This window comes from Dioscorea cayenensis, chromosome 6, assembly GCF_009730915.1.
Source record: "Dioscorea cayenensis subsp. rotundata cultivar TDr96_F1 chromosome 6, TDr96_F1_v2_PseudoChromosome.rev07_lg8_w22 25.fasta, whole genome shotgun sequence".
Lineage (NCBI taxonomy): Eukaryota > Viridiplantae > Streptophyta > Magnoliopsida > Dioscoreales > Dioscoreaceae > Dioscorea > Dioscorea cayenensis.
The window spans coordinates 19,974,397-20,001,448 of record NC_052476.1 but is presented as its reverse complement, the minus strand read 5'-3'; the positions used below and the strand labels follow the sequence as shown (position 1 = coordinate 20,001,448).

General features: G+C 32.5%; 3 protein-coding genes across 6 annotated transcripts; all 3 read right to left on the bottom strand.

Annotated features, from left to right (window-relative positions):
* Positions 1-1,152: 1,152 nt before the first annotated feature.
* On the bottom strand, positions 1,153-7,449 carry LOC120262844 (auxin response factor 6-like). 2 transcript variants are annotated; one of them, XM_039270744.1, is made up of 14 exons: positions 6,496-7,449; positions 5,783-5,895; positions 5,368-5,466; positions 5,230-5,286; positions 4,980-5,135; positions 4,791-4,875; positions 4,214-4,304; positions 3,954-4,118; positions 3,753-3,875; positions 3,591-3,666; positions 3,299-3,446; positions 2,022-3,202; positions 1,698-1,888; positions 1,153-1,611 (listed from the first exon to the last, which is right to left on the bottom strand). In XM_039270744.1, exons 1-14 carry the CDS (start codon positions 6,539-6,541, stop codon positions 1,422-1,424), a joined length of 2,721 nt encoding a protein of 906 aa, XP_039126678.1. In that variant the 5' UTR covers positions 6,542-7,449; the 3' UTR covers positions 1,153-1,421. The 2 variants fall into 2 exon arrangements, with proteins under 2 accessions (XP_039126678.1, XP_039126679.1); XM_039270745.1 differs by lacking the exons at positions 4,980-5,135; positions 5,230-5,286; positions 5,368-5,466; positions 5,783-5,895; positions 6,496-7,449 and having other exon boundaries at positions 4,214-4,339.
* A 7,730-nt stretch (positions 7,450-15,179) lies between these two features.
* LOC120263573 (BAG family molecular chaperone regulator 1-like) lies at positions 15,180-19,256 on the bottom strand. The gene is made up of 5 exons (XM_039271534.1): positions 19,182-19,256; positions 17,474-17,703; positions 16,243-16,499; positions 15,870-16,016; positions 15,180-15,413 (listed from the first exon to the last, which is right to left on the bottom strand). The coding sequence occupies exons 1-5, from the start codon at positions 19,250-19,252 to the stop codon at positions 15,309-15,311; spliced, it is 810 nt and encodes a 269-aa protein (XP_039127468.1). The 5' UTR covers positions 19,253-19,256; the 3' UTR covers positions 15,180-15,308.
* On the bottom strand, positions 19,122-26,600 carry LOC120263572 (solanesyl-diphosphate synthase 1, mitochondrial-like). Of its 3 annotated transcripts, XM_039271532.1 has the most exons (13): positions 26,359-26,600; positions 26,146-26,235; positions 25,106-25,186; positions 24,883-24,954; positions 24,191-24,322; positions 23,982-24,068; positions 21,816-21,887; positions 20,967-21,052; positions 20,561-20,693; positions 20,371-20,460; positions 19,861-19,959; positions 19,409-19,604; positions 19,122-19,232 (listed from the first exon to the last, which is right to left on the bottom strand). In XM_039271532.1, the coding sequence occupies exons 1-12, from the start codon at positions 26,497-26,499 to the stop codon at positions 19,425-19,427; spliced, it is 1,263 nt and encodes a 420-aa protein (XP_039127466.1). In that variant the 5' UTR covers positions 26,500-26,600; the 3' UTR covers positions 19,122-19,232; positions 19,409-19,424. The 3 variants fall into 3 exon arrangements, with proteins under 3 accessions (XP_039127466.1, XP_039127465.1, XP_039127467.1); XM_039271531.1 differs by lacking the exon at positions 19,122-19,232 and having other exon boundaries at positions 19,399-19,604; XM_039271533.1 differs by lacking the exon at positions 19,122-19,232 and having other exon boundaries at positions 19,399-19,604; positions 25,106-25,180.
* Between the last annotated feature and the right edge of the window lie 452 nt (positions 26,601-27,052).

The window sequence follows — 27,052 nt, the reverse complement described above, 5'->3', positions numbered from 1 at the left end:
TTTCCATTAAACTATATATTCCCTTCAAACTTAACAGTGTGATGCATAAGGGTATAATAGTCTTTTTAACTATAATCTATGGAAAGGTTTTTGTGAAAACCAGCCAAGAAAAAAAGTAAAAGCATGTAATTACTTTTACACCCTCCAAAGGGTTAATTTTTAAGTGTATCAATAAAAATTTAATTGTATACACTGCAAAAGTGGGTAATCACTTGCATATTTTCTTCTAAAAATCATACTTACCCACCAAGCCACTTTTTCATTTGTTTACACATTTGCCCTCATAACATGATTTTACAAGGGTATAATAATAATTTCACAAGGGTATAACAGGAATTATCACTAGAATATTTTCTTCAAAATCATACTTTCACACCCACCAAGCCACTTTTTACTTTGTTTACACATTTGATCTCAGAACATGATTTTTACAAGGGTATAATAGTAATTATCCATATTGCAAACACTATTATAAAACTGTACAATTACTAGCATATTTTATTCAAAAAATCATAGTTTCACACCCACCACACAACTTTTTATCTATTTTTACACATGACCTCAGAACATGATTTTTTACAAGGTTATAATAGTAAATATCCAAATTGCAAACACTATGATAAAAGTGCAAAATTACTAGTAAATTTTCTTCAAAAATCACATTTCACACCCACCAAGCCACTTTTATCTATTTACACATTTGACCTCAGAACATGATTTTTTACAAGGGTAAAATAGTAATTATCCCAATTGCATCATACAATTGAAAGAACCTTCACTTTTTCCAGGTGTACATATAAATATATATAAATATAAATATTTGTGGAAGAAAAAAAAGGCTAACTTTATCTTATGAGGTATTTCAATAACATGATGATGAAGAAGCAAGAACACAGAAAAAGACAAGAAAGGAAAAGGGCCAAAACAAGTTCTGGGCCCATTTAAAGATCCGAAAAGACGAAGAAAATCCATGGAAATGAATGGAAGAAAGATGCCTCCAAGAAAAGGAAAGAAGATGTCTTTTGAGATATATATATATAATGTCCACATGCTTAGCACTTTGCATATCAATGTGCAAGCTGTGGTCTATCAAACTCAAAATTCATTGTGGTTCCCTTTCAGAGCATATATATCAAACAAAGAATTCGGCCGGACGTCGACGTTTGTCGATATGTATTATTCACATCTATGGTTGCATGTCCGGAACTCAACACATTCACATGGAATCAAGATATCGACACGAATGTGAGAACAATGTTTGCTTTCTGTCGAAATTAACAGAATCGGTGTTCTAATAATACATGAAGCATATATATATAAATATATATAGATATATTCGGTTTCATGCGTATCATATGATACAGTAATTAAACAAACAGACGTAAACTTGAAAACTTACCGTGCAGCAAAACTTCGACGGTTCAGTAATTAAGGGAGCCGACGGAGGGGATACTTGTGCTTAGATTCCTCGAGTCCTGTCGGTAGTCCTCGCAACTGCTTGAAAGCCTTTTGAGTGGAATGGAGGTTAGAAGGTCAATGCCTTGTTTCCCCATTTGCTGCACTTCTTGAGGTGAGAGTATCTTTATGCACCACACATTGTTGACAAACTCCCTGGACGATGAGATGTTATCCGTAAAATTGTTTAGAGAACAGATGAATGCAATGTGTTGAAGTTAAGGGTGTGATAGAAGACTTACTGCCAGGGGTCGTCGCCCAGGAGAAGCACATCGTTCTCCCGGTCGACAAATACAAGCTGCCAGCCTGATCTCAGAGGGTCCTCCAATTGGCCTTCAAGACCGAATAGACGTCCAAGTTCACTACGCAGCTCATCGTAACTGCTGAACCTAGTGATGTCCAGAGACCTCCCGAAAGACCCCGATTTATATATCTGCCAAAAGAAAACTAAATCAATAACGGAAGACAAACAAACATGCAAAAATAAAATATTAGTATGATGAACTGCTTTCCGGTTCCAGAAAGATTAGCAGATATATTTATAAACACAAAAAGAAACTACTGACCTTGACAAAGGTTCCATTTTGTGGATTTGCATGACCCAAGTTGTTCTCAGAAGACTGCACAAGTGCTGATTCATCTAAATGATTGGAACTCAACGAGTGATTCAAGGCGAAATCAGTATCTGTGGGACTGAGAAAATTAGTTGGAGCATATGGCACAACCGTCGAATCACTTTCAGTGCACACACTCCTGAGGCCTGACATGCCATCCTGCATTAGGAGCGGAGAGTCTATATTGACACCAAACAAAAAATGGTTTTGGGGATCGATGCTACCGTCTTGATCTACTGAGCATTCCCTTCCTGGGAATGAAGGCAATGAGACTGAGTTTTGGGATATGCCGGACTGCAGATTGCCTATTTGTTCTAACTGAGATCCGGAAGCAATTTTGGACTCAACTGCAACCCTCTTGGATGGCCAAACACCAGAGTTGATCACAGGGTTAGTTCTCGGCAAACTAAGAAGGCTTGAAGTTTCTTCTGAAGATAAAGACTGCAAAAGACCATGCAAGGGAGATACAGTGGATGATGGCACAGGGTTACCATTTGAGTCAGCAAAGTTCTGATGCTGGATGAACTGCTGCGGCTGGGAGGCAGCGATGAAATGGGACATGGCTGGCATTACATTAGGATTTTGCTGATGATCAACCAAGAGCTTATGTTGCTGCACATGCTGATGTTGCTGTGGTTGTATTTGATGATTTTGATGTTGTTGAATTTGGTGATGCTTCGGAGGGATTGGTTGTATATGCTGGTGCTGTTGATCACCAAAAGAGTTGCAATGCTGCAACTGATGTTGAATAAATTGCGACTGAGTCTCATTCTGACGGGGGTTTCCTTGAATCATCTGAAGCAAGGCTTGCTGAGACTGAGGTTGAATTTGTTGTAGAACCTGACCAGCTAGTATAGGCATGTTGGAAGTCATGCTCTGAGGTTGCTGGAATTGAAGAATTGCTGGATTTGTTTGTTTTGATGGTTCAATAGTCCTCATATCCTGAAGCGCAGCAGCAGCAGCCATTGCTTGGTACATGTCAGGTTGTAGACCAAGAAAGGAAGTATCTAACCTCGGTTGCAACCAAGGAGACATTCCAATTCCCTGAAAATTCATTGATTGAAAGCCTCGGTCTGCACCATCTCGAAGCCACATAAGGGAAGGATTCAGACCAATGTCTTCATCCTTTATACCTGAATAAATTTGGAGACAAGTGTCAGCAAGTGCTAAGGGTTCCAAAAAACATAATTTCTAGTCTCCGTTGCAAATGGAGTCATGTAACACCGTACCATGTAGAGAAGGCAATCCCGATGGCCATGGACGTTTGAGTCTCAGAGGAAAAGGGGATGGATACATCGGGAATGTTGTTAGAGGCTCTATCTCCCAAAGGGATACCCGCGGTTGCCTCTCTCCAGCAGTTGATTCATCCCAACCCACCTACACAGTAAACCAAAAATTACTTGATATTCCCAAAAAATTACGTCCAGTTATCTGTGTCTTATCTTAAGCACTGTATATAAGTGCATTACAAGATGCTGCATTTGCTACACTAAATTTCATACTTATTATTGCTGAAAGTACCTTAACAGAACGCCAGTGAGAATTTGGCCAGCGGACAGGGTCTACATTGCTTATACCTGTTATCGTGCCCATGTATCTGGAAATATAAACACCACACAAGATGCAAGAACATAAGGAAAAACCACATAATACAAATGAAGAAGTTAACAAAATGAAAACTACCTTCGAACACTTGACTCTTCCGTTTCAAAAAGCATTCTGAAGCGCATGCCCACAGATACACGAGTATGGTACACTGCTTTCACATATTTAGCTAAAGGTATGACAAACTCAGATGGACTTGCTCTGAAAGCAGAGAAGATAAAGGTATGATACGCGAACTAGAGTGAAACACTGCAGCGTACAGCTAAGCAATATTACTACCTTGGATTATAGAAGATGGTGAACCGGCTACTGGTAGCAGCTGCATGAGCTGCTGCCGCAAGAAGACCTATGTGCATACTATCACTAGACAATACTGAAGAAGGCATGACTGTTTGGGGCCGATTAGCATGACGGATGCCTAAAAGCAACTGATTATTATCATTCCTGACAGAAACATAAGCATCAGCAATCAGAAACAGAAATCAAAACAAAGAGAGCGCAACACAATGTACATAAGAAGATGCACATATTAGCTCTACCAGATAAAAAGGACAGAATCCCCTGCAACGAGCCTCTTTGCACTAACAAACACGCTCCATCCGGTAGTAAGAAGATGCCTCTTTGGCTGACCTGCGCGAGGAATCTTTCTGATGAAAAAATGCATGCTGCCAAAACATATATAATTAAGTATGACATAAGGTTAACTTTTTTGGTTTAGAGAAAAAAGTATCCAGGAAATAAAACTATGGAAAGCAAGAAGAAAACAGAAACTAGAAGAACCAATAGAAAGAACAGATCAGAATCTCGAAGTTCTCATACAAGTGAATGCTGGTCAGATCAGATTGATTTTCCTGAAGTTTTTATATCTTCCACGAGTTACCATCGCAATTCAAACGAGAAGCATTCCTATCACGTTTTGGAAAGGATACTTTCTTTTTGAATTCACAGATCTTTGATAGAAGCAATGGATGATTTCAATGATACAAAATGCAAATGTTAAAAAAGGAAACTGACGCAAATGTCATAACTGGACCACAATGAAAAATTGCACCCCACTTTACCACAGTACTTACAAATCAGTGTTATGGTATTGTACACTTTGATGGTGATACATACCACGGAATATATGACGAAATTTCCACTCATTGCCATGAAGGTCCATTGCAGTTAATTCTTGCGCAGGTGGCTGCTGGGTAAAATCCTGCACGGAAATATAACAAGTCAAGATCATTCAACATAGAACTTTTAATAAAACTAACATCTTGTGAGCAAACCAGATAGATAATAGAAGCATAGTGAACCTACCAGTGGAGGAAACACTTTCTCAGCAGCACGACGAGGAACAGAGAAGCCACCATGGGTACTGGTATCACTAGCAGTCAAAGTCTTGCAGAAATAATTTGTAGGTTGTTTGCTGGGAGTCCCTAATTCAGCTGGTAGGAAGGGATCCTTTTGCTCTTGCTATAGATTTGCATGTTGGAAAAAAATGTGAATAAAAAAAAACACTAAGAGTTAATGTAGTTGAATTCAAATCATAATTAGATTCATTAATTACCGGGCTCAGTGGTTGCAGTGTCATTTGAGCATAAACCTCATCAGTCTCCACATCAGCCTGCAATGGATTTCACACAATTGATTCAACATTTTCAAACTCCAAGGCGCAGGAACTAGAAAAACAACAAATTCCACTTACATGCATGGTCACATTATGGAGTTGGCACATTAACTGCGGAGGTAGGCTCGGGTAATTAGGGATGTGAGAGTCAATTTCCTTGTTAGTTGATGCAGCTACCTGCAACAGTCACATGAACATTAAAAAACAATTCATGTTTCCGTCAAGAATAATATCTGGCTAAACAAATCTAAAGTACAACGTGTTAAGCATGCTATTGAAAACAAAAACACAGTAATCCATCTATGATTAATCCATTAATCAAGCATTTCATGCACTGCTATAGAGGACATGAAAGCACCAAAAGATGAACAGAAGAGAGATTCTTTGAGGACTAACCACTCATTCTGGTACAAAGTACATACTTTTTTTAGAACCATTCCAAGGATTTACTCATCAAGGTGCAGTATGGAAAGAGAAACTCTATTTCACTAACCTGTTCACTATGACCCTGTGGAAAATATACCACGCGACTTCCAACAGCAGGCAATGACACAAGTGGTCCAGCACAAGCATGCCAGAGTTCTGAATTCAGAGACTTCTGCTCACCTGCAGGGGGTAGCACATGTTTAGATGAAAAGGAAAGATGCAGAAACTGATGGAAAAGGCCAAGTATCAATTCATTTTCTTTTTTTTTTTTTAACTTTACTTTTCTTTTCTTTGTTTTTCCAAATTGGCTGAGGCAGCCATAGCCCAAAGCTTGAAAAGAGCAAGCAACAACATTAATCAGAGAGAAAAAAAATACAATGGAAGAAGGTTGGGCAAAGAATCACAAAGAAGACAATATTGTGGAATCCAAAACTTGTAGAAACCCAAGAAAAGTCTTTCACCAGTAGATTATGCAGAGGATTAAATGGAGAGTGTGTTTCCTCAGACACTCAGGCTCCCAGCAAACAACCATTTCTAACATATCACCGCTGCATGGTGAGCAGACAGTCACCAAAACAACCACAACCTCATTTCTAAAGGAATACTAAAATTGGGAACTTGAGCAGAAATGACAACATGCATCACAGCCCACTTGCTAAAAACTCCAGAATCAAACAAATTCACCAAGAATTACAAACAAGAATACCAAATTCAAAGCTGATTTCTTTAATTTTAAAATAGAAACTAGATTAAAAACAGAAGTCGTGAAGAGTTGCTCACCTTCCTGCGTCTGCTGAGCGGGACTCGATGATGAGAGCCTCATCATAACAAACTGGGAATTCTCCAGAGCAAAAAGGGAACAAAACCCCACCTTTTCTTCTCCTAATCAACTGAAATATTTGAACAAAGGCATTTCAAGTGATGAAGAACCATCCTTTTCCTTCCCCACCGAGGAAAGCTAACATAACTTCATTAAATCTTATCCTCCAATAAAGAACACACCATCAAAATCCCAAAAAAAAACAAACGCTCTACTTTAGACTCTCTCCACTCTTCAGTTCACCAAAAAGCAACTCTACTATCACCACACAAACCAAAACCTATGCTTTTCCAAAATCTCAGACTTTGGCTAAAACTCAAGGAATCAACTCACCACTCCCCAAGCGCTTCAACCAAAAGCAAGTTCCACTAAAAAAGAAGCCGCTTTCAAGTCTCCTCAGCTTCAATATCCCACCATCCAAAGCTTAAACACTCTTCAACATCAAAACCAAGAACCTAAAACCCCTCTTCAGCTAAAAAAAACCCAACCATCCATAACAATCACTACAGAACTACAAAAAGAAAACCCAAACACTGAAGCTCCACCACAGCTCAGTAAATCAAACACCAGCTCAAAACCCCAACCCACGCACTAATTCCCAACAACTCAAGCTAAACCCTCAACAAAAACACCAACCAAACTCCAGATCTCAGCTCACCAAAACCCCAAAGCCAAAGCTTCACCTCCGATCATAAAACCCTAAAAACACTCCAGATCTCCAGCCCAGCACTCAGAAAAGCTCCGAATTCATCGATCTCAGCAAAGATTCAAGCGTTTCCGAGGATTGAAATCCAGAGAAAGCGAGCGAAAGGGAGGGATTTCCCAATTTTTTTTTCAAAAAAAGTTCGCTTTTTTTTTCACATCGGAGTTCTAATAATAATTCAGTTGCGATCACGGCGATTTTTTCGGGGTTTTTTTATTCCTATTGAATATATAGACGAAGATACAACTTGAATTTACTATAATGCCCTTAATTTTTCATTTTATTTTCGTAATTGCCCTCAATGAATTCTGGCTTATTTAGTCCTGAACGTAATAAATTTTTCTCGATTGACGTAAATACCCTCCGTGCTCTTGCACGGATATCAAAGCATCCCGTACAGGCGGTGAGTTTACCGCTCCAGGTAATAATACCTTTATTATTATTATTATTATTATTTACTGAGAGGAAATAAAAATAAAAAGGGAAATAATTTTTTTATATTTTTTATATAATTTTCTTTTTAAAAAAAGGGGTGAGTATTATTATATAAATTAAAAAAACACCCAATTACATGCTAGTCATAAGGATAAATAAATAGTTCATTTTTATAAATTAGTTTCTTGTATATATATGGTTTTTTTAAAATGTAATGCAAGCTTTGATTTTTCCCATGTACTTTGTTATTTTTGTTTACAATATTTCAATAAAATAAATTTTTTCCTTCGTATGTGATGTTGATGGTGTGCAATATGCTAAATATATACTTTTATTAATATGATAACAAAAATTAAAAGAAAAAAATTGGTCCATTGAGTTCAGGAGATGTCAATATTGTTTTGGGATAAATGGTCCCTTGTATCTTGAGTTGTCAACTTTATTTTTTTTTTCAAACAAAATATATATATATATTTAACATAATTATACATTTTGATGTCTCTTTAAACTAATTAAATTTTTTTATAAAAAAAGCTTTTTCATTGAACTTTAAGAGCAACATATATAATTTCTTTCTTATACATCTTTGTGAGATATAGTTCTACACATACTTTACATATTGTTTTAATAATACTTTTCTTTTCTTTTTTTTTAATAAATCTGATTCATTGATTAAAGCAGTGCCGAATTTTTATATTTTGATAGAAAAATTAAATTTTAAACATCAAACCTGTGATGTAATTTGAGTTAAAGAAAAACATCCACGCCAATATAAATAAAACAAATAAACACTAAAAAAATCTATTTTCTTAAAAAATAAACTTTATTAAAAAAATATAAATTTAAAACAAAAAATTTAATGTTTACATGGATATTATCTCATTAAACTCTTCTCTATGGTCTCATATGGTTTATATTGATAAAAATTAATAGTATATTTTTAACCTTTTATAACTTATTAATTATACATATATCTGTAAGCTCACGTCTTGTAAGGAAGTATGTAGATTTTGAATGTATACATATCTTCGAGGGTCATTAAATTAGTATCCAATAGTTTTTCTTAAATTTTAAGACCCATTTTAAAATAACTCTTATGATCCCATTTAATTTATTTTTTCGCTTTCTCTTTTCACTTATTTTTTATTTTTTATTATCAGCGGACATTATGTCATGTTTGATATATATATATACACATATGCTTACACATAAAAAAATATATTGGCACCATAATAATAATCACTTAAAACTATATAGTCTTTCTTACTCTTTATAATATGTACTCTATTTTATCATTTTTCGCTCTTGATGACATGCAAGTATATATATATATATATATATGGATAGCATGGACCACTGTGCAATATATATGGTATATATAATATAGTGCTATATGTACATATGTAAATATATATATATTAATGGGGCTTTTGCAGGTGTACCCCTAAAAAATTTTGAAATTGCATATTTGCCCCTGAATAAAAGTTTAATCAGATACATCACGAATAATATACAGTAATTGCAGATATACTCGTCGTGGCTCAAATTAGTTTGAGTAAACCAGTCTATTAACAAACAAATAAATATATAAAATTATTATTATACCATGCAGTATATACTCTTCAAAAGTTTTTAAGTTATACAGAGGGTTATTTTTGGACTTTTAGATATCTTAATCCAAGTTTATAACCATGAGTTAATCGGTTTTCGATTATCTGAATCTAGATGAGATATCCGCGATTACCTATATTTTTCGAGGGGATATATACTGATTATGTTTTTTCAGAGGGTAAATATGCAATTATAGAACTTTTGAGGGGTTTATAACCAATTCTCCCTAATTAATTACCTTCTATTCATTCATTAACTCATTCCATTTGGGGACCATATATAACTCCGAAATCGTCGGCTGTGACATTCAACATCACGTGAGACACTCGTGATCATTTGCCCTCTATTTTCATGCAGTACGTTCACGTACATACGTACGTAAGTAGAACACTATCAATGCCTTTTTCTGAAATTATTTATATACCCTCACAACAACTAAGGATTTACATCTATATATATACATTACAAATATTTAAATGACATAATATATATATATATATCGGTCATGTTATTTTCTTTGTATTTCTAATTTTTTACTTGTGTGTTTTTTTCTAACAAAGTGAACAATTCACTGCTACAGTATATATCCATGTACATAAAAACTCTCTTGAAAAGCCAAGCTCTACTAATGAGAAGCGCGCTCAATCACCACGCACTTTCACTCTTCGCGTAGGAGAGAAATATAACTGATTTTTCATCCCAAGTAAAAAGGAATGTATATCGCTAAACTAAACGTCGTTTGTTTGTTTATTTTTATTTATCTAAATTTATATGTGGTTGGTTTTTTCCTCTTAAATTTTTATATTTTTTTATTTATACATGAATTAAAGAGAGGATCCATAGGTATTTTTAATATAAGAATATCAAGAAGTATATAATATTATGTACTATCATTTAGTGCTACAAGAGAAAAAAAAAAACAAATATAAATGTTCTTTTATGGTATTTCTTATACTATTTGAATTTGTATGTGATTGTCCACAATTCAAATATTTAATTAATGATTTATGATATTTATAGTTTCATTCTTTCATGGGTTGAAAATCATAAAATGAAAATTAAATAAGTTTTTTTTATAAAAAAAATTAAATAAGTTGTGAATTAAAGAATATCTTCTAATTTAACTAATTTTATATTTTTCAAAATTTCTCAAAATTTGAATAAACATACTACAATTACATATTTGTTCATTATACTAATTGATAGAGAATTTAAAAATAATAATAATAATAATAACAAAACAATGTCTATAACTCTCTTAATATTAATCTTTCCGAGAAAATTTGTATCTAAGCGTAACTCAATATCAAGCTTATATATAGATAAATGGTTGATTGAAATATTTGTTTTTTCTCTATAAAATTAATTATTTATTATTTATTTATTTTTTATTATGTATTGTAAAAATTTAGTGTCGGTGTTGTTTTGTTTACATATGGACTTTAAAATAGATTCACAAGATCGTTTTGTCTATTTATGTAACCCCACCATATTTTCTTTTATGGATTTTTTCGTATCTACCAAATACTACATTACATTATGTTATATCAAATAAACAATATTATTGGATTTACGTCACATTACCTTCATAGTCCATCGAAATAGTTTTTTTTTAAAACAAAACAATATATAAAATAAATCAAACCAATATACTAAACCTATGAAATTCATGCACATGCAATATAAGCCTCTAAGTATAAAAAGTTCTCTAACATTAATATTAATAATTTGTTTTGAATAAAATTACAAGATTCAATATAATTAAGCTTTTTTTAAGGTATAATTAGTGGGGACACATCCTTGCATTGACTCTCTTAATTTTTATTTTTTTTGTTTTAATGAGCTTATTATATATTTAATAAGGTTAAAAACCAAAGTAAGAACTTCAGTTAAATATCTCTATTTATTGATAGCTTCTTGACACTTATGAGATTGGCCTACAAACTTTCTCAATCTTATCTCTTTCTGGTCCTTTGCAAGCAAGGGCCTATGTTTTCTCTAATATGAAGTATGTGCAATTTTTTTTTAATTAAATAAACAAATCATATTATTAAAAAAAGATAATGAAAATAAAGAGACTAGTGTAATTAATGCAGACAAATCATAGATTTGATCTCTAGATATTTGATTATGTAAAAAATAAAATACTAATTTTTCTATCGTTGAAATAGTATATATTTATACATATATATTAAAACCAGTTATTATTTATTTTTTGCATAAAGTTGATTAATCTTAACTCTTAAATTACATAGATTTATTCATTTTGGTTATGATATCATATTATAATATATATATAGTTATTATGTCAATTTAAAAAATAAGAAAATTTATGCAATTTAAGGAGGAAAAAATTAAATATAATTTTAATTTTTTCGTTTATGAAACTTTGATAAACCATATGTAAGAGATATGTACATGCAAAGACTCAATATCTCAACATACCTATAGCCTCACTCTGTGAGCTGAAGTTTGAACCTACCTCCTTAACAATACGTGAATACCCTACACATAAAATGTGATGCAAATAAACTAAAAAATTATTAAAAACATAATTTGACTTGAAATGATAAAAATAAACATATAAAAACATATTCAAGTTCACATAAAAAATTATTTTTTTAATTTTGCCCGGTAAAAGACATTTTATTGTTAAAGTCCAAATCATACAAATAAAAATAGTTTTTTTTTCTTTCCTTTATTAAATACTATATTATTTACTTAATATTTCCCTTTATACAAAGCCTTAAAGCTATTTAGAGTCAATAGCAAATTATCATAAAATAGATTTATTCAAACAATTAATCTCTAATTACCTATCAAGAGACAAGAGGAGTGAAACACCTTCTCTTATATATATACAAACACATAGATAAAAAAATATACTTTAAACTATTTTGAGAGTAGAAGAATAATCATCTAAGTATAAACAAGGAATATAGTACCAATTCTCCTCTATGTGTGTATGCAAATACAAATACAAATACAAATACAAATATAAATATAAATACAAATACAAATATAAATATAAATGTGATTGAGATGGATAGATAAGTTCCTTTGAAAATGAGCTAGCTAGCTCCTTGTTGGTAGTAAGTGAAGGGACCTACAAAACTCTTGTTGTTAGCCAACAACCCAAGTGGTTTCCAAGCAAGCCACAATTTGTGCCATTAAAAGGAACATATCCTTAGTTTGAAAATTGTTTCTCTCCCATCAATCATACTATTTACCATTCATTTAAAGTATAATAAAATCCCCATCCTACCCTTGTCCATTTATATGTATATTTTTATCAAGAGCTCATTCAACTTGTCACATTAATTACTTACTAGTCTTAGAATGTGACTAGTCTTTGCATTTAAAATTTATTGAGAAAAAGAGTTCATGGTCTTTGGTGAGACATAACATCAACATCCTCTGTTAAGACAAGGTGAAGGATGTTGTTTAGTGTTTCCCTAATTAAACATTAATAGTCAGTTGTACATGTGTAGGGTAATCAATTAATTTAAAAAAATAGACATGAACTAGGTTTAAAAAAAATATCTGCACAAACTAAAAATCTTCTGATGATATATTTTAATTTTTGAGTCTTATATACACTCTAGCTAATTAAATGATATAAATTTATTCATAAAAGTGTGTGTTGAGTTTAACTTTATGATTTCCGAGAATATAAATTTCTTGATAAAAAGTCTGATACAATAAACTTAGGGTTTTTAATTGAAAGTTATGAATTGATATAAAATTAATAATAAATATTTTATAACATGTTTGATTTTAATATTAAAAAAGAGAGTATAATTTAGTGATTGTTGAATTTTTATAAAATTCATAAAAAAATTATCTTTAAACCAAAATCAAAATAGAGTTTAAGAAACAGTAATATTAAAATTATGAGTTAAACTTTTTTTTAAAAAAAAATATGTGCAAATCAGTTATAAGATTTGAATTCTCAATTTTTGATTTATGAGTGAAATGAAAATACCAACTCTCGTGTGTTACGAAAAACTCAAAAACAAACAGATAATAAAAAAAAAAACCTAAATTGTGGGGCATTTAAAAGAACCCTAAATTGTGGGACATTTAGGTCAAAGTGAAATGGGTGGCCAAGGGTGACAAAGGGTGTGTCTCATTATCATCCTCTCATTTTTCATTCCTTTATAGATTATAAATGTATGAATTAGGGCACAGAACCAGAGGGACACAGCTCACTAAAACCCTACTAGAGGGCCCCAAGTATTACTTCCTTATTGGCATTGCTCATCTCTTTGCATAGTTGCATGTGAGATTCACATGGTCCTTTTTACCTATATATTTATCTATTTATTTATTTTATCTAATTTAAATTATTTGGTTGATAAAATTAATTTTAAATTCATCAAAAATATCAATGAAGATTTATTTATATATTTTTTCTATTTGTTTTCCATTTCTATAAGGTATAGATTAAATCTTACTTTACTATAATAATTTTTTTATAAAAATGGATAAACTATTAAATTTATTAAAATAAATAAAATAGACACAAATTAATGAACAGAGCATAGTATTTTATATGAAGATACTAGCCAAATTTAGATCATCATTCTCTTTCAATTTATCAATCTCTTAGTCTTATATTTATATGTATATATATATATAATAAAAATAAATAAATAAATCTATGATAATTTTTTCATAAAATTTTTAAGTTAATTTTGAACTATAAAAAATCTAAATAAATAGAAAAAACTATTTTTAGGAAAGCATATTAATAAACTTATTAATCTTTTTAAAAGCCAAAAAGGCAGTGATCTTAATACAAAGAACAAAATAAAACTTTCCCAAAAAGATGAGTAGTAGAGGTATGAAATGTATGGACCCATTAATTTGATGGGTTTGAACAATGAAGGACAGACATAGAAATGAAATGAATGTCATAAAACAATCACAAACCCACTCCAATTAATTTGGAGCCTAAACAAAGAATTGGACTTATTAGACAAGTAGGAGACAATTAGACATTAGTGACTGACTACTGTTTGCACTAACAAAACAAAATGGAGAAAAATATTATTAATTAGAACTATCAAATCTCAAGGTGACATTCACTGTTTTTCACAACATTGTACTAAATCATATTTTGGCAAAATTAAATAAATAAATAAATAAATAGAAAAATAGTATGGTTTGATTTGAATTGGGATTAGTTTATGAATCTTATTAGTCTATAGTACTTTAATTTGTACTAGTTAAGGTTAGAAAATTTAAAAAGCCATCATTAAAGCACTTTGAGCATTTTTTTAATTTCAATTAAGAAATATATATAATATATAGAATGAGAGGGCACATCATCTAGATATATTTTTAGATTTTAAATCTAAAAATATCCCCATATACGTCTGGTTTGCATCAAATAAATATTATTTTATGTACAATATTAAGTAATATTAAACAGTACTAAAACAATAATTATATATAGTAATAAGTTATAAATTTGCACAATTCTTATAAATAATAGATTGTTAGATGATGATTTAATAATTATTATTAAGCGTCTTTAGAGAACTTTGTTGATGTTTACCCCTATATATATATATATATATATATATATATATATATACACACCCATATATATAACTATATTAAAGATAAATAACACGAGCAAGTTTGACTTAAAAAATAGCATGATTTTGTAAAAATAGAAAAATTAAAAAACATTGGTAACATAGTTTTTTCTTTAATGTTATCCTCTTTTAAAACTCTTTTAAAAGGGAAGAATTTTAATATAAGTTAAAAATTTTTAAGAACAATTTCTGATTGAATTTATCTCAAGACCTTATTTGATTACACGGTTATATAAAATGACGATATATGGATTTAAAGTCGCTTATTTGAATTATTGCACATAAATTGAAAAAAAAATGAAAGCATAGAATTTATACTGAAATGATATATAATTTACAAGAGTTATAGATATGAATATAACTCACTGTTTGGAAGCTTTAGAACACATAAGATTGAAATGGAAAAAGAAAATAAGTTTTAGTTGAAAATTTCCCAATTTGATGTTACAACAAAGGACTGTAATCTTGAGTTTCTGATTTTGAGCACATCTAAAGTTTCAACATAGTTTTGGACTCTCTTAGCCTACAAAACAATCAAACAAGTGAATTATTCTCTCATATATATACACATTAAAAATTTTGAATAAATCCAAACAATAAATGAACATCAATACCATACTTTCAATAAAAAAAAACAATCATACTCTTAAATTAACTAATAATTCCACACCAGTTAATTTAGAAAATTTAAATTTTGAACATATAAGTCTAAGTTTCTCGTTATGTTAACTTAAACTTTTTCCTTAAATAAAGCTTAAAAAAGATATTTGATTTGCATCTAACATGTATTGCAAGAACTATACTAGCAAGTTTTTTTTACTAAAATACGGTTGCATAATTAAGATTGCCGATAAAAATTAGAGAAAACATGAATATATATAATCTAGAAAAGCCGGAATTCATCGAACATAATAACTTATTCAACTGTAAATTAAAAGATGATGTAGAATGAATACAGAAAATGAATTGATGAGCAGACCTGAACATTTTTCTGCAAAGAAGTCTCTCCTTCTGTTGCAATGCAATCAAGCTTGACTGCTTGTCTCATGAGCAACTCTATCAATGTCGTAACCTGAATTTCCGGCATTTTATTCCCACTTGAGATCGATTTCTCAATTGCCGAAACCTAGTTGATCATAAGAAACAATAGCCTTCTATATTTTAGACATATTAAGAGAGTCTATGTTCAGCAAAATCAGTTCTTAGCCATGAATGTCTTTCACTATAAAATTTCGAGGACAAGAATACAATAAATTCACTAACCATAGATGTCGAAACACTCAGTAGTGAACTTGAATCCAAGATTAATAACAAATTTAACATAAATGTGAGTGAAAGAAAGATGGATGCACCTGATCAGCCAACTTGTCGAGCTCCATTGATACGGTGAAGATGGCACGGTGCGCGCTTTGGATGCGAGCATTCTTTCGCATAGCAATGTATCGTCTTTCCAAGCTCGATGGATCCTCGGTGAGCACGAGTTTCGATCGGTCCTTCACTCCACATGCATCCAAGAACTCACTGTTCATTCTCTCCTTCCCTTTGTACAACAGCCTTTGCTCGGCTGGCTGCAACCCGGTCTCCGTGGCCAAAAGTTTCTTCAAATCACCTGTGCGGCATTTCATCAAACACTCTGTAAGCAACCATTATAGAGCGGGGGGTAAAGTCACCGGTCGTGACCAGAAACACTGACGCATAATGACTAAATTACCCTTATCAAGGTGGTAAACCAATAGGGATATTTTGGTCATTTAAAAAATTAGATTACGGATCATCTCAGCCGTAGAAATCCAATGAAGATTATGGATGTGCACCACCAAAAGCATAAATTTTTCTTATTTGCAGATAACTCCCACTGTTCCATAAATATACGTGCATAATTATATATACACCCTACAAAACACCAATATTTTTATTGTAAAAAATTCAACATAAGATTTATATATATATATATATATGTGCATATATATGAGGCGCGTTTCTAGGAACATCCGCAGAATTGAATTTCCTATATATTTGTTTACAGTTGTTGGATTTCAATCCAATAGCCATAAAACATCTTTTAATAGGAATAATGTTCATAAACAATGCCCAAACACCAAAGCTTCAACAGTATAATTAATAGTGCATTTATTAGCACTCTAAAAAAAAATGATAAAAGATAAACTAACCACCAAATTATAGGTTTTTTAAGTAAGTCCATGAATTTCACACTATTATTTTTTTTTAAAAAAAAATAAAAATAAATAACAAGCATGTTTCTTTTTAATGTAAAGTGTATATACAATACAAAAATAATATAAGAATTTCAGGTGAATAGTATATAAACAGTTGGAGAACACCCGGAGGAGGGATTTAAACCCATGACTTCTTTTTTTACACTTTGGTATCATACCATTGAGCTATTGTATGATTTTGACGCTATTGTTATTACTGTTAATCCATCCATCCATTTATCTCTGTCTCTCTCTATGCACTATATATATACCATTTAAACCTCACATTATAAGTTAAGTTTAAGGAAAAGATGAATACTTCAGGGGCTAATCTGCAAATAATTCATGAAACAAAGTTGAAACTCACCGAAAGTGGTGGCGTTAGGGGCAACGGAGAACTCATAACGGGAAGAGCCGCACGTGACTCTGACGCGCACGTGCGGCGACGATGCTGCCTCGGGATCAGCGCTTCGCATCTGAACGAGCAGCCCACCGGGCCTCATCTCCCACCGGAAACTACCACCTTTTCCATCGCTCATCGTCGTCATTAACGGGTTCGGATCTCTTCGCTCTTCTTCGCCCGAATCCGGTACCGGACTTTAGAGAAAAGAGAGGATTAATTCTGAGGAAAAATGGGAGGCTTTGCTGGTGGTTTACATTATATATATGCATGTTGGATTTGGTTCAAGCCAATGAGATTTCAACACGTGTAAGTGGGTACACGTGGCATATTATTATTTGTCACTGTCAAAAGGGTCCCACTTGGTACTTGGTGAAGTGGGAATTTTTATTTATTTTTATTTAATATTTCACTACTTATATCAACTTCTCATGAGTCATGACCAACTAATAATAATAATAATAATAATAATAATAATAATAATTTATTTATTATTATCGGATTTAAACTAAATTTCAATGAGATTGAGCTATATTGGTATGACTTCTCTTTCATGAAAAACAAGGCTTTAACTTTTGCATGTCTAATTAAAGTTAACAAATGGATAAGAACTAATCCTCTTTGTTTGTCCACTTTTAAAAGCATGTACTCAATCTCTTATGTAAACAAATTAAAAAAATAATAATAATCAGTTAATCATTTGAATAATTCTAAAAAAAAACTCTATAAATGAACCATCAAATAATTAATTATTATAATTTAGAAGCCAAAAATGAAATCCTAATTATTTATATATTTTTATAGACATTAATAAGATTGGTGTTAGTTGAAAAGAAAGTTACTGTTAATGGTTATGCATGGAGTATGAAGCAACGTATATTGCAAACAAAATGGGCCGAAGAACAGATGGGCCGTTGCAGTCATTGAGTTAGTTGGCCAAACTCAAATGGGCCCACTAATTAAATAGGCTATCTGCAAGGTGGCACATCAATGCAAACCCATTCATTTCTCGCCACGTGTAGCTCAACAGTGATGGATCACTAACCTTGAATTAGTTCAAAAAACGTTAAATATTAGCCGTAATTATTTACTAACACTTTGAAAATCATATTTACTTAACCCCTAAGATAAAAACTCTCTTTGAACCTCTAAGTATGTGTATATATATATATATATATAATAAAATGAACCTTTCTTTCTTCTATTTCAAGTATGACACCTAATGCGAAATAAAGGGTCATTTCACTCATCGCCACAAATGTTTGTATTTTATAACGCAGTGACCATTAAAATTTTCTATGTAACATAAATATTACTTAACTTTTCTTAACTTTTCTCCATTTGTACATGAGATCATAATGACCTATTTTATAGTTGTTTCCAATAAGTGTACTAATGTGACGCTGACTTGAGGACAGAATCTGTCTTAAAACAGGTTATTATAGTTTCATATACAACCGGAGAAAAGTTAAATGGTTTTGTGTTACAAAATTTTTTTTTATGACTATAGCATTAAAAAATATAAACATTTGTGACCATATATGAAATGAACCCGAAATAAGTTAACAGCAGAAATAAAAATAACAGTATGACACATTTGGATGTTGCTAAATAGTGAGAATAAGATTCACTGGAAGCAAATATGATTCTGATTTATAAATAACATTCAACTTACATTTTCAGACTTGACTGAAAAGCCGAACTTGTTGGAAGAGATGCCCGGCAGCTGCAGATCGAAGAATTCATTTGAAGAAAAACATCGTAAAAAAATCAAGTGTTAGTAATTACATGAATTTTGTCTAGTAGATTCCGCAAAAATTATGTGGAGAAAAAATAAATGATAATAAAATAGACGACGACCTATGGCTGACAAAAAAAAAATACAGGTGTGAACTTATTCACCAGAATTATCGGAATTTCACTTTGTTCTAGTAAGAACCCGATGAGTAAGATCCACTAGAGCTTTTCGAGAAATATGAACATTTTCATTATCGCTTTCAGGAAAAGCATCAATTGCTTTAATGGCATGATCCGCGTGTACAGCAGCGAGTTCTTTGGTTCTCTTGATTCCTTGACTCTTTTCAAGGTAGTCCAGGGCCTGCAAGTTACAAAAGTTCGATTTATCGGTTTGATTTATGATGTTTTCAAGATAAGCATATCAAGAAATCAAGCCAAGCTCATTTCAAGAATGAAAGAAGGTAAGAAAATTTTTTTATATCCAAAGAAACGAACCATGGGAGTAATTATGAATTTAGAGTTACATTATGAACTCGAAAGCAACTCACAGAGCAAAATAAAGGGAGTTTGCATATGTGTTCTCAAATGAAACAGTATGTTAGACATAAACAACTTACAATGTCTATATCAGCAGGTTCTTTTAGGCCTCGATCGACAATTTTACGCAACTGAGGGTACTCTTCCATTGCAAATAAAATGGGTGCTGTTACAATGCCCTGTTGTAAGAAAAACATCAGTAATCATGGGAGAGTTCATTTCTTCCAATACAACTCATGCTTTGAAAGTCGAGTAAGAAAAAGAATAAGCTCAAGGGAGGAGATGATTAATTTCTAATTTCCTGTCTACTTCCGATAGAATCATAAAGCTGAATAAATGATACGCAGATTACGATCAAGTTTCAAAAAAGATCAACAGACAGCTCTTCCAATAGAATGAGGATGCCAATTCATAACGTCATAGTCAGAAATGGCATCCATTCCTATAGGCAAGCAGTAATTTTACTGACTCATCATGCACTGATTTTGTTGTGAAAGTTCCCATCAGGGTTTCATTGTTTTCCACCACTACCAAGGAAGAGGAGTCGGAAGCTACACTACTCATCACATGAAGTAGAACAAGGTCATTACATGGCGAATGTCAGACAAAGAGCCCTTTCCAAGTGAACTTGATGTCCCAGTGAAATCAAGAACATCATCAATCAACTGAAATGCTAGTCCCTGGCATCACCAAAAGCATATTGTTATTTCAATACCAATTATTCATTATCCACAGGAGCAAAACACACCACTTAAAACAGTTGGAACCATAATCACAGACCAGATTTTGACCATAGTTGTAAGCAAGCATCGAAACTTCTGCGGTTTGCCCTGCTAGGATGGCAACACACTTGCAACTGTTTGAAATCAATGAAGCTGTCTTGTAGAATGTCTTTTGCAAGTAGTACTCCATGCTGTGCACTCAAAGGCATGATTTTAGATAAGGTTCATGCCAGTAATACTAGCATTACCAAGCAAATGATAGTAGAAAGGGAAATAACAAGAAGCAATAGGTCACATTTTGAGTGCAGAGGGGATGTACAAATTAAATGATAATAAAAAGTGAGATATTAAGAAGAAATAGTTCACATATTGTGGTGCGAAGGGGATGAACATATCAAACTTAGAAACTGGGATAGGAGGTCATGAAGCTAATGTTACATGATATAGAGGTAAAAATCATGTACCTACAACGTTTCTCAGCTGAAGTTGTCATTTGCATTGTTTCGCCATTCACTAAATGTTCAACCGCAGTTGCCATCAGTGATACAACCTGAAGGACCATAATTAATAAATATTGCAGTTTAGTATAGGAAATTATTCACCACTTGTAATGAGAAAACTGTAAATTGACTGAAAATATAAATGAATATACATGAAAGTCACATGCTTTGCAATTCACATTCTAGCAATGATCAAAAAGAGACAAGGAACAGTTTAAAGATTTTATTCATGCAAATTTTACACGATATTGGAAGAAGAAAAATTCAAAACCATATTAACAGTAAAGACCATAAATATCAAGTTAATTAAGAACCAATATCAAAAAACGGATAATTCGCATCCCTTTAGAAAGCATGTATATGGACTTCAATGCTTCAACTTGCAAGGGATTTAAATAACCCAAAACTGAGTAGGGAGAGATGAGGCCAGAAGCCATAGAAGTAGCTTACAGAGTAGATTTACAAACCTTTGAATCAATTATTATTGACATTGATTTTTAAAATTAGTTTTCACTTCTAATTTGTCCACTAGACAGGACTTACTATATCCTTTTTAATTTTTTTTTCTTCTTTTTAAAACAGAGAGAATAATCTCCTTAGTGTATCACAGTCAACACCAAAAAGTCATTTACTATTACAAGTCTAGTCATTATATTAAATCAGACATAAATTAGCATAGGACCTGATAGGAACCATCACCAATCACCAATGAATCCATAACAGTTAAATCATATCCTTTTAGATGGAAGTTGAATACACTATTGCTTAAAATTTGAGCAGCATGAATGACGCCGGACAATGACAATGCTTTACCTCTGTATTTCCAAGGGATGAAAGTGCAATGCAGGCTCTCGAAAGTAAGAAATCTCCCGCCAGAACAGAAAGCTGCATAAACAAAATTACAATGGCTTAGTATGCTTCTTGTGACAGCAAAGTCAGCCAAGCAGGAACCATCTTGAGAATGTAATGTTGACTGACTATCTGGAAAGTAATGAACATCACAAGGCAGGCTTAAAATTAAGAAATATCTACTACCGGAAAAAATTTTCCTAAAGAAACCTATAACTGGAATACATAAACCCACAAAACCTTGCGTATATAGAGATCACAAGGCAAAATTAAGCCCAAAAGAGCATAAGGAAGAACATCACATATTTTGTCTTGCATAATAATATAGAGTTGCTCACATTCTGCAGTCTCAAGTTCATATTCTTATATTTTTGAAATTGTTTTTAATTCACTTTTTCTTTTGGGCTTTAACATTTATAACCTCACTCTTGAATGGGAACTGACAAAGATGTCTTGATTGAGGGGATCCGGATTTCTTCTCTGATAGTCCTATAGAGTAACTTATCTTGTTTCCAAAATGCATACCCTTTAAAAGATCTAAAAAGTTTTAAAAATATCAATTGACAGGTTGGTATTGCACAATTTTACCAAGATCAAAGTTTCAAGAAACAGGACAGGAAGCAATTGCTATGCACATGCCTTATCCCATGGTCATATTCCATGATCAATCCCCAATAATCAACAGGATCAAATATAAGCTGGCTGACCACTTCAAGACATTAACAGGCATGCTTCATTCGCCAGTCACCACAGGACAGGTGTTCTTCTTCAATAGGTAACACAACTGACCGTATTTGCAGATAAAAGAATAATGTCTCAGATCTCAAACTCGCAATAGCTTCAAAAGGATTGTAAGCATTAACTACCACAGTACCACGCATGCAACCCACGTGCAGAAAAAGCGCATTTTAAGATATTACCAGAACACCTGCAAGGATTGAGAGAGCATGACATTGTGCTCTATGATAAGGTCTAATTTTAAATATGGAATTTGATACGGTGGTCTGAATTTATATATTTTCAATATTTGAATTTAATTGTTAATTTATACTATTACTCTTCTTCTAAAGTGTGAAATTATTTAGATTTACTACTTTTACAGGAATCAAAGTCTTTTTCAAATATTCAAATTGTGGATAGGATTAATAAAAAAAAAGTCTAAGTCAAGGTGATAACGAAACAATCCCAAAGATATGAGTTAAAAAAAAATCCAAATATTTTTAAGAGATTTTGGTGAGAATAAAAGCTAAAAAGAACTATAAATCAGGGGTGGGGATTCTATTCTACTTTTAATGTTCTCTAGATTTCCAATGTTTTATTCGAGTGTTCTGCTTTCCATCGGTAATTTTATTATTCTAGGATAAAGATTTCCTTCAATGATTTGAAGTTTGTCGTTGTTTGGACAGTTCAGATTTTGCAATTTAATGTTCGTGGTTTCTATTCTTGCAAGTAATTGGTCATTATTTACATGTTTAAGATATTAAATAGAGAAACGAAAATTGAAGTTTAATACTAGTTGTTGTTGTTGTTGTTAATGAGCTTATATTAGAAAATTACAACAATGAAAGTAGATGTATGAAAACATAAATATGGTTGTTGAGTTTGAAAATCATTGATTATTGCATATGATATGAATTAGTTCATTCAATCTAGCTTTGAATTCTTTGTAGGAATTAAGTTGATGAAATCTCAATCCTACAAGCCTTTTATCTATAGACCTCAATTTAAATTCTGTATTTAGTAGTCAAAGTAATTTTATTTTAAGATTTTATTACTCTTGATTTGATTTATCTAAATAATAAAGGGAATTGTTCACTTAGTACTTGAATCATTTGAATCATTCTCCTCATGGCAACAATATCTGACTTACTTTTTCTACTTTGCACTTGCGGCAGACTTTAGGCTAGTCACTTTAAGAGCACAAAGCTCCTCATGGTGTCTGTCATAAGTCAATCTTGCATTTTCAATCCTTTACTATGTCTTACATAGTTACATGTCATCAATATAACTTTCAAATATGATACAGCACAAATATCAAATATGTCATATGCTATCTTAATGGCTTTTGCATTAACTAAAGTGGCTTCCTCTAAAACAACAACACAAACAATAACAAAATTAAGATAATACCTTGTTCCCCATTACAATGTTCAAAGAGCCAATACCACGCCGTGTATCTGCATCATCCAAAACATCATCATGAAGAAGGCTTGCCACCTGCAAGCAGATTAAGAAGTAGGTGACATTTTTAAACAGAAAAAGAAAGAACAGATAATGAATAGAATAGGAATCAGAATTCTCAAATAATGGTGTAAGCATAGGTTCCAGTGCTTGATTACATGAATCATTTCTGTTATTTCTGCAATACACTGCTGCCTTGTACGCAAATCCCCTGATAAGCTACCAAACAAATTATCCGCAGCTGACCATGGTGTTGGCATGTTCAAAGCTGAAGCCATATGCAGCAAGACCTGCATCGACAAATGATTCGTAAATATATGTAGAAAGGACATGGATATGTAAGTTTGTGATCTATACAGGAAGTCCTTTTCATCCTACAAATGTCTTATACAAGCTTTTAAAAGTTTACTTTTTATCTTTCCAAATGGTACATGTGAATGAAAAGCCATGAACAGTATAAAGAAATCACAGCAAATGGGTGACCATCCATTACAAAAAAGCCAAAACTTATCCAAAAAGTAAAAAAGAAAAAAGAAAATGATGTGTGAAAACCACAAAATTAAGGAGACAACAAAGAGGCTACAACGATCACTAGCAAGAGTCAGTAGGGAAGAATATGATTGTTTAAGGAGAACAGCTCTCAAAATAACTTCACAAACTGGAGTAAAATTTGGAGACTAGTATGCCAAGTTGACATCAACAGTCAAGTATCTTTGATCAACATCCTGGCTAAGTTTGCTGGGGGAAGGTATTTTTATATTTATGGAAGCATGTTCAGCGACATGCAAAGTTAAAATTACCAAAGTTTAAGCATACTTGGGAGGGTGTGCCTGAAGAATAAAGTTCTAACCGTGGGACGGAATCTCTTCCCTTCCACTCCCATCTTGAAAAAATATTCAGCAGCTGATGCCAACTTGGGAACCTGCACAATATGTAGATGAGACTAAGTTTGAAGGACAAAGAATCCAGTTTCCACGCCCACCAGACAAGGCATGACTTCAAGCATCATCTGCATCACCAGAAACAAGCAAACAGAAAATAGTTTTAGTTAAAGAGTAGCCAAGTTCACGCACCTCAGCAATGACCATTGATCGCAATCTATCAGCAATTAGTGACAATTCATCAGCTACCAAGGAAAAGGGGTCCATCTGTTCCTAATTAACAACATCGGAAATTCATAATAACATAAGAAGCTAGACTTGAGCATCCACCTGAAAAGGAAAAATAATTTAACTCTTTGGAAATATGACCTATTAATCTTCACCACAGATAACTAATGAATGTTCGCCATCCCATGCAAATAATCTCTTATGTCAGTAAAAAATTATTTATTTCCATATTTTCACCTTTTCTTTTCCCATTACAAGATTTTTCCTTAATGATGGAGAGAACCATCTCATATTTGTGTCATGCAAGCAGTATGACAACAGATGCAAAAAAGAGTGTTAAGGTACAAAATGAAGTATAAGGACAGCAGATAGAAAGCATAACCTATAAAATCATGCACTGCAAAATGAAAAACAAAAAGAAGTAGAGATCCTGATCCATATCAAGACAGATAAGGATTGAGAGAGTGAAAAAGCAGAAAACTAATATAAGAAAGGCATAGCATAATGCTGCATTCCCATGATTAGAACATCATGAATAAAAAAAGAATATATCTAGCATCAGTTTCCAATAACAATCAAGTTGAAGAAGGGGTGAATTGTTTCAGAGAAATTACAGCCAAGAAAAAATAATGAGATGTGAAGACAGCGGGAAATGAGCTTAAAAGACAAACGCATTAACAGCAAACATTATTACTCATTCAATCAGTTGCATAAATTTCTGTAATCATGAATAAAGAAATATAGAAATTGCCAATCAGTAAAAAAAATAAATTTCACAACAAACTTCCCTTATTACTGCTTTCTATCCTTCATTCCATTTTCTCACATTTACTATTGTCAAACATTTTAACATAATATAACAAGTAATTGACTGCATCCATGAACGAACAGAAAATTTCAATTATTCCGTAAAAGTTCACGTCTTAGTCAAAGCAACACTAAAAAAGTTCTCAAGCTAAATCGTAACTCACAAAGTCAACGAATCAAACAGAACAACCATTTACCTCTTCCGAACTTCTATCAAGATCAAGCTGATACCTAACATCATGCAAACCCCGGGCACCCCAACAGCGACCTTCTTTGCAACTGACAACCTATTAATCCACACAAAGACGAAGAAATAAACAAGAAATTATCCTCCATCACCATAAATACACCATAAAAAAAATTCCTATAGAACTCCAAAAAATCATTAGAAAACATGAAAAAAATCATACCTTTGTGGAATTCTCAGGAGAAACTGAAATTCTACTCGATCGAGCGCTGCAAAGAGAGGTGGAGAAGAACAGCTCGTGGCTGCGGCCATGGAATCGAGCTCTGGAGCTCCTCAAGCTCCTCAGAGTCCATCTCCAGGACATTGCCAAGATCTATCGAACACCCAGATCGAAGCCACAATGCCAAAGATCGAAACTTTTGAGATTTTTTCGCCGCAGCCGCGAAGTCTTCCGTTCTTCTCGACTTTAACGGGTCCAGTCAATATCGGGTGCGGGTTGAACCCGTTAAAAAAAGCATGCAAATATCAAAATAGTCCTTCTATTTTGCGTTTTCCGCCTTTTTAGTCCATATAATATAAAATCAGCTCTTTTGGTCCTCGTATTTGCACATTTTTATCTTTTTGCTCCCTCTAATTGACGTATCTGCCCTTTTAGTCCTCGTATTTACATTTTAATCCTTTTTGGTCCATCCAATTCATCAGTTGGAAGGACAAAAAAGGCAAATTCGTTAATTAGAGGGACAAAAAAGACAGAAATGTGAAAATACGAGGACCAAAAAGACAGATTTTATATTAAAGGGACTAAAATGAGCGAAAACACAAAATAGATGGACCATTTTGATATTTTGACCTTAAAAAAGCTACTTAATCCGATCCGATTTCAATATAACTTTTTTTTTATTCGCACAAAAAAAAAA